The sequence below is a fragment of the Frankliniella occidentalis genome, unplaced genomic scaffold, assembly GCF_000697945.3.
Source record: "Frankliniella occidentalis isolate FOCC.00 unplaced genomic scaffold, Focc_3.1 Scaffold10, whole genome shotgun sequence".
NCBI lineage: Eukaryota > Metazoa > Arthropoda > Insecta > Thysanoptera > Thripidae > Frankliniella > Frankliniella occidentalis.
In genome coordinates, this window is record NW_026267140.1 from 2,635,420 (window position 1) to 2,643,213 (window position 7,794).

The 7,794-nt window shown below is 60.5% G+C and overlaps 3 protein-coding genes across 3 annotated transcripts in view; 2 read left to right on the forward strand and 1 right to left on the reverse strand.

Moving 5' to 3' along the window:
• The window catches only part of LOC113212636 (uncharacterized), a 20,072-nt gene extending 18,123 nt beyond the window's left edge, over positions 1-1,949 (forward strand). Inside the window, exons 3-4 of the mRNA XM_052277404.1 lie at positions 613-795; positions 1,184-1,949. Coding sequence (XP_052133364.1) covers positions 613-795; positions 1,184-1,918 — 918 coding nt within the window. The 3' untranslated portion in view covers positions 1,919-1,949. The remainder of the gene's footprint in view (positions 1-612; positions 796-1,183) is intronic.
• The window catches only part of LOC113212801 (farnesol dehydrogenase), a 91,738-nt gene that overhangs the window by 10,962 nt on the left and 72,982 nt on the right, over positions 1-7,794 (forward strand). The window lies entirely within an intron of this gene.
• LOC113212537 (uncharacterized) overlaps positions 2,304-7,794 on the reverse strand; it is a 6,951-nt gene continuing 1,460 nt past the window's right edge. Inside the window, exons 2-4 of the mRNA XM_026431281.2 lie at positions 3,759-6,217; positions 3,407-3,483; positions 2,304-3,327 (exon numbers count right to left, since the gene is read on the reverse strand). Coding sequence (XP_026287066.2) covers positions 2,462-3,327; positions 3,407-3,483; positions 3,759-6,217 — 3,402 coding nt within the window. The 3' untranslated portion in view covers positions 2,304-2,461. The remainder of the gene's footprint in view (positions 3,328-3,406; positions 3,484-3,758; positions 6,218-7,794) is intronic.

Below are 7,794 nucleotides of genomic sequence, written 5' to 3' on the forward strand. Positions count from 1 at the left end.
TTGAATCCGCCCCTGGTGTAGCCGAGCCGGGGGCTGTATTCATTGGGATTCCCCGCATGACGGAACGAAGCCGCCGCAGCACGGCCCCGCGGGGGCCCCAGGCCGGCAGTTAAGACCAGCCCTATACTGCCACGGCCCCGCGATCCGCCCCCCGCTCTTTGCGGCCTCTTTGGGCCGCGCGGTTCGGCTCGCTATGTGGCGGAGCGTAGCATGTCCGTCCTCGCGCCGCCCTGCCCTGCCCAGCCCAGCGCTGTGGTCGGGCCCAGCCCCGATCCTCGCCCACACTCTCGCCGCCCCACCCCGACCCGACCCGCGGCCGCGCTGAATGGACCGCAGAGCGAGCTGTCGGCGAGCTGTCATTCAGCCGATGGGTTGGCACTTCTGGCGCGCTGCCCGCGCACCGCACTGTGCGGGATTTGGTTCGGTTTCCCAAGTGTGGCTTAGGGCAGGCGGAGGTCCGCGCCTCAAAGGGCCTAAAGGTCGCGCGCTTCGGTACAGTCAACGCGCGCGTAAGAGTTTGGGCCTAGGCGCGAGCTGCAAAGCAAACCGTTTGGGTCGGCGAGCCGCGGAAGGCACGCGCCGCTGATTTTGTTTTCCATTCCCCCCTTTCAGAGAGCGGCCACCCCTAAGCACGAGACCGCGCTGCAGGAGGGCCCCCTGGCGAGGCTCACTACACTGCAGGAGCGGCTGGCGGCGGCCGAGGGGCAGCTCCGGGAGCGGCAGCCGGTGGCGGGGGCGGGTACGCCGTTGGTTCACAGCGGACCCCAGCGGAACCGGCTACACTACATCATTCAGGTGAGCAATCGCCCATCCAGAAAGTGCGCCCGTTTTTTCTCAGGACTCTTTCGGAAAATCACAGAAGCTAGGCGCCTGCGAGACGCAGGATGCGCTAGCCCGCAGTGCACGCATGCATTGCAGGCGAGATGTTGCCTACCTACCAGGCGGTATAAGAGCTTCGGGATAGGTTCGTAACGGCGAATGACGGCCGAACTTTCGGGATGGGGAAAGAGGCTGAGGCCACTGGAGCACCCCGTCGGCAGTTCTTTCCACCCCAGCGATCCGCTTGCTAGGAGTTGCCTGTTAGATGGTAGATCACAACCAAAAAAGAAGCGTGTGGGTAAAGGACGGCCTTCGCCCCTGACGGTATCCGCACGGTCTGCCCTGCACGCGTCTGTTGTTGCAGTGCAGCCCGGAGGAGGCCGAGGCGCTGCGCCGCCTGGACGCGCCCGCGCGCCGGGCCAAGAGGTACGCGCCGCCGCCCTGCCCCACCTCGGTGCAGTACGTGGTGCAGGGGCTGGGCGCGGACCCGACGCCGCCTGAACAGCAGCGCCGCGGCCGGCGCGCCACGCCGCCGCCCTACGCCACCTGGGCGCCGTACGTCATCCAGGGCGCGCCGCCCGAGCCGCCGCCCGAGCCGCAGCCGCGCAGGGAGAAGAAGGCCGCGCCGCCGCCGTACGCCACCCTGGCGCCCTTTGTCATCCACGGCGGTCTCGGCGGCCAGAGCAGCCCGGAGCAGCAGGACGAGAGGCGGCCGGGCAAGCGCATGACGCCGCCGCCGCAGCCCAGCCTGGCGCCCTTCGTCATCCACGGGCCGCTCCCGCGCGCGCCGCTCTCCTGTCTCTGGACGCGGCAGGCCGATGACGACCCGGACCCCCGCCGCCCCGCCACCCCAGGGTCCGTCTTCGCCTCCGCGCGGGCCGACGCCGGCACGGACGCGGTGGCCATCGGCGGCGCCCGGCCCAAGACGGCCCTGCCCCTCGGGAGAAAGAAGGCGCGCCACCAGAACGACGCCGACGACAAGGAGAACAACAGCGACGACGACGTGGACGTCGAGGGTGCGGCGAGAAACGACCGCCCGCAACAGCCGACCAGATCGCGGAAGAAAAGGGGAAACGGGGAGAGGGAAAGGCCAAGCTAGAGGCCTAGCTAGAATAATAAAAGATAAGAACAGTAAACACTTGATACATGTACTAAGTAATTCCAGGACCTCGTGGAGCCATCCACTCGCTGCGCAGGCCATATCAACCGTTCCGCATTAAAACTAACCAGGGTGAGGTTGAGCTGCGCACGACAGGTGTCCCCTAAAGCATGTCACTAATTAAGTCGCTAACTGGAGTGTAATTGCTGGCCTCATGGGAGCGCGTGTTCTCGGCGCTGCGCCGCGCTGCGTGTGGCCGGGTCATGCCACCGCGCCATGTCGTGCGAGCGTGTGTCTGACATGTAACGCCCTCAATCGCCAGTTGGGGTGAAGCATGACGCCCTTGTTCTACTACCTCTGTGCTCGTGTGTCGTCATTTGTATTTCGACACAGAGAAAGGGTACATTCGCTGGTACTTTGGAACTCTACTCTGGAACTCAACACCCGGCAAGGCCAACGGGACCGGCCAATAAAACCATCTCTTGGTCTTGCAGGGTGGTAATAAATCCTCGAGTATCTTATTTATAAGTACGGCAAGTGAAATCAGTCGAGGCGATGATTTTTAGGCACAGTTCGTTCAACACTCGTCTCTTCAGCTGATGTGTCCTCGGTCGAGTCCATCCTCTGGGTTCTTTGTAATTGTTTCTTCCTCTTCCTCTGGTCGTCCCTCTGCTGCAGCTGCTGCTGCAGCTGCTGCAGCTGATGCTGCTCCCGTCGCTGCAGGGCCTGCATCTCCTTCCAGTGCCTCCAGAGAAGAAGGCGCTCCTGGGGCGAGAGGGACGTCTCTATGTCTTGGAGAACTCGGTCGGTTGCCTTGGCTGGGGAGACCTCGTCGTCGGCCACGTGCTCTAAGGATTGGTCGATTTCGCCAGGCCGACTCTTGTCCATGAGGTCCATCTCGTCGTCCTGCACGTCGAAGTACGAGCCCTGCTGCGAACGGTCCTTTGGCACGGCCGCCTGTGGCGGAGCTGGGAGGGTGGCCGTCGACGATTTCTTGCTGTGCTCAGCCGCTGACTGGCTGGGCCACGGCCGCTCACGGCCCAGCAGCCAGTGCGCCATGGGGGACCCTGCGACGCGCGCGTCCTCCTCCGAGCTGCTGCCGCCCCCGCTGGGCGAGGGTTCGGCGTCGACGGCGCCCGCGGACAGCGAGTGCTGCTGCCGCTTGCTGAACAGCGTGCTCTCGCCGCTGCCGCCCGCGTTGTCGTCGAGGTAGTCCTCGTCGGACTCCTCGACGGAGCTGACGTCGTCCTGGTCGTCTCTGGCAGAGCCCAGGGCCGTGGCTCGCTCGTACGTCTGCAGGATGGCGGCCAGGTGGCTTTGCATGTCGGGGGGCAGCGAGCGCAGCAGCGGCGCCACGTCCACGGCGATGGACCCGGCGGGGTCGGCCTCCTCGACGGCGCCGTGGGCGGCTAAGTGAAGAGAAACAGACAAGGATATGAAGCACTGAACAGCGTGCGCCCTGGCATCACCTAGGTTGGCTGCACTTACATTGCCGCCTTTGCGAGAAGGTCCCTCCAGGGATGAAGGATGCGCCGGCCCCGATGTTATCCCCACCACCGAGTTCCCTTAAAAGGAAAAACAAATACATCAATACTATAAATTTATCAAGCCAGTACATAACCAAACCAGATGGCTGATTCGCGCCGTCCACATTTGAAGTCGTGTTAGCATCGTCTCTGACCATAACGCCTTACGCGGCCAAGCGAGCAGGAAACCCACCCGCACGCGTGCGTGTGGCACAGTCTAACTATGTAAGCAGGGCGGGCGGCAGCCACCTGGTCTACAAACATGAAAGTAAGGAGACACTTTCGTGTGACCGACTTTAATTTGCAGCTCTCACCTGAACCTCATGGGCATTTTAACAGTTTTCTTGGGGTAGAAATTCAGATGTACTACCATGCGGTGCTTGGAGTCCATCATGGGCAGACCAGCCAGATTCTGGAGGCCTTGAACACCAGAGAGAGTCACTCCAAAGGCGGGCTGGCCTTGGCCTGCGGAGAGCTGCCCCTGCATGAGAACGGGGAACCTGGTCGACGTCGTCGCGTGCGAGGAGGCGGCCCCTTCGACTGGGAGGCTGATCTGTGGCCTTCGCAAGGACGCCTCTGCCTGCTGCAGCGCGCTGCCAATGCTGCTGCCAATGCTGCTGGCAATGCTCTGGGTCCCCTGCGCGCCGAGACCCTGTGTAGGGGAACTGGGCGGCCTCCTGATGACAGGCCTCAGCGCCGCCACCGGGAAGTTGTTCCACATGACAGTGGCCGCACCCTCCTTGGTCTTTGCCTCGCCCATGGGGAAGATCTCGAGCATAATGCTGAGGGGAGGAACGGACTTGCCGCTGGTGACGCTGGTGCCATCGGTGCTGCCGGCCCGTACCACGCCCATTGTGTCCGAGGCCGCCACCGGCACCTCGCCGCCCAGGGGCTTGAAAGTGGCCTCAGTGTATTGCGCTGCACCTGCGCCCGCCTGTAGGAAGGGGTGCCTGTATCTGCCGTATCGTCCCGGGAATGCGAACGGCGGTGGCCTCGGTGCGAAAGGCTCTCCGACCTCGTCTACAAAGACTGGGTGGCGCATACGCTCCGAGCTCATCGACGCCGAGGTGTCAGAGTCCAAAGTGGAGGCCATCTGATTGATCTCGGTCGGGTCCGAGGGCTTGTACGGGTGGAATGGGTCAGCGATGTAGGCGTGCCCGTTGTAGAAGTCGGGCTTGTCGGAGGCCTCGGCGGAGCTCACTAGGTCCTTCACGTAGGGCTCGGGTCTCGGATAGGAAAGCATATCGTAGTCCGAAAGTTGTGAAGACGGCGAGGTCGAATACATGCCCGATACCTTTGCGGCTTTCTTCAATGCGGCAGCGTTCCACGAGCTAGGGCGCCTCTTTCCACCCTTGAGGTAGTTCAGGATGTCCTGGATGTTTCTGCTGCTCTGCTGGTTGCGATAGTTCTGCAGCTGAGGGTAGTTTGCCGTCTTAACGATGTCTGGAAAGTTAACGCTGTGTGGGATCACGACCCCCTTGTTGTTTACGACGAGGTACTGGTTCTGGCTTGGGTGCGACTGGTATGCTGGCCACGGCCTGGTGCCCCCCATCATCTTCATCAGCTTTTTGGGTACAAAGTGCGGCGCCGGGGCAGTGTCGCTCTGCTGCTTGCTGCTGGAGGGGAACAGCACCGGGCCGAGGTTGTCCTGCACCTGAGGGTAGTGCGGCAGCATGAACTGTTCGCCCTGAATGGTGCCGAGCTCCGCGAAAAAGTTCTTGCGCTGTGCGTCCTGTCGGTGGTGTGCGCTTTTTCTTGCGGTGGCACCCTGTTGCTGCATCCTCACAAGCTCGGCCCAGCGCTCCCGGTCGCGGTCGCGCTCATCAGGGAGCGCACCCGGCCACCGCATGTCGAGCGAGCCCTGGTAAGGGAGAGCAACTGCTAGCTCGCCGTGCCCCTCGTCAGACCTATCCTCGGCGGGCGTGGGCGCCTGCGCCGTTGGCTCGGCCTCCAGTGGGCGTTCGAGGACCAGCTTCCTCGCCGCGGGTGCGGCGGGGTACTCGTGGAGTTCGTCTGCGTCCCCGCTGGGGTGCAGCTTCATCTGCTCGTCCGGGTGCGAGGTTCCTGCAGTCAGCGTGGCGAGCGACCGCAACAAGGCCTCGCCCGGAGGTTGAAAAGGTTTCGGTTTCGCACTATCGCGAGTGGCGGAGTCGCCAACGTCATCAGCCGCTGTGGCTTCCCCGCCGAGGCTCAAAGTTGAGTCCCCGGATATGTCCTCCGGTGTGTTGTCGTCGCGCTCCGAAGTGTCGAACGCGCCACCCCCGTGTCCTGGCGGAACATTCTCCTCGTGTCCTGGCATCGCGGAGTCCAGGACTTCCTCATCCTCGGCGCCGTCGCCGAGGTGCAATGACCGGTACGCACGCCCAACCGCGGAGTGCGAGAAGGCCTCCGTGTATGCGTCGTCGTCATCATCCTCCTCGTCGTCGTCGTACTGCTCGTCCTCGAGCGGTTTTTCGGAGCGGTCCTCCCACCTCTCGTCTAGGGTGGGCTGGGCGCCGCCTGTGGTCTGATGAGTCTTGAGGGAGCGGCCGTGGTGGAGCCTAGGCGGCAGGAGGAGATGCCGGTGCGAGAAGTGGTGGGGGTAGCGGTGGTTGGGTGCGACCGTGGCGGTGTCCTCGCGGCCCTGCCGCCCGCCCTGCCCGTGGCCCTGGTCCCGCCCGGGTACCTCCGCCCCCGCAGCCAGCCCGGCCTCGTCCTCCGTGTGAGAAGTCGCGTTCACAGCTACTCTGGAGACCGGTTCGCTCCGAGTGAAATCCACCAAGAGGAGACAGACCTGCAATAGGCAAAAACAAAAGTCAAGCAATAACAAAACTTAAATTGCCAGTGAAAACTAGGGCATCGGCAGAAGCCGTTCCGGATGGAGTTTATTTTTGACGAGGAAAAGGCGGTATGAAATGAAAATCCAGGCTGAAGGACCACAATAATAGAAAGTTTCCTCTCGCGCCTTATTCCCTTTGGCTTTTCCGTTAGCTAGTCCAAAGAAGGCAAGGCGGAGGGGAGGCCGGCCCAAATTGGGCGGCGTGCGTGCGTGATTGAGAAACACCCTCCACCCCTTCGGCCATTGGGCCTCAGCGAGACTGTGTCAATGGAAATGTCAGCAAAGAAAAGCACAATCTTACAGCGAGGCCGGCCCGTTACATTGGGGTTCTGCAGTAATTTAAAAGTTTATTTTAATTTGTGAAGCGATTCAAATCAGCGCAGTCCAATGCGCACAAATCGGATGCATTGGAAATAGTTGTGACCCGCTCCGTTTTGTCTCGTAGTTCCAGCCCTGTTCAATACAATGGGCAAACAAAAATAAAAATCCGTGCAAGTCTGTCTTTCTTACTTCTTTGATAGTTTTTTTGCAGACTAGCATTTTGGTGGATTTTGATTTTGAAGAAAAAAAATCAAAACCAAAACAACTTGTATTGGAAAACAAATAACGGCACGACCATCGAAAGCCCCCAACCCGTGGGGCAGCGAGGTGACAACATATTTTGTCCAGCTTTGCGTGTGCGTCGAACCGCTAAGCGGGGAGAGTGCCCACGAAAAAAAAAAATGGAAAGGGAAATAAGCCCTTGCGGATCTCTGCGGCTGAAATCCCGACGCTTCCCGTTTTAATCGACTGGCAAACTGGCGCCGGCGAGATGCCCCCTCCCCCTCCCCTCCTGTGCCGTGTCTCCCTCACCCTTTCCAACCCATCGCACCCCATCCTGGAGCCTTTCAACTTCCACGGCCCGCGGGACCACTAGGAAATCGCAAAACAAGCCCATCTTTCGTCCCGTTCCCGGGGATCGTAAAGAACATTTCGTCTTTTATTTTTTCAAAATTTCACTCTTGTCGTGGCAGCTTTAGCCCGACGGAGAAGCGCGGAAAGGCCCCCCTTGCCTCTACTATTATCACACGGCACAGCCGGAGCGGCGAAAGTGCTTCACGCCCCACATCGCCTAGAGAGGCGCTGTCAACATGACAAGGAAAACATGATTTTAGTGCGTATTTCCCAGTTTTTGCGAAAGAGTTGGGAAAGCGATTGGCGTGTTATCATACCAAATACGTCCGTGGTAAATAAATACGTAAATGAAAATTTTTTAAGTGATGACCGACCGAAGCAGGTTTTACAATAATCCGAGCGAGCTTAACAGCCACAGCGAAGGTGTATTTTTGGAATTTTGTCGAGGCGATCAGAATAGCCTCCCTCATCAGCAACGCAATTTATTTCGTATTGACTCTCTGTTCCCCCGCTGCTGCTACTGAAGAGAAGATAGAGATAGAACGGTTTCTTTTCCAGCAAGCAGCTTTTCATCCTCATCCATCCATCATCCAAACAAAACTTGTTTGCAGAGCTCAGGTGGGCGGGAGGGGGGGGGG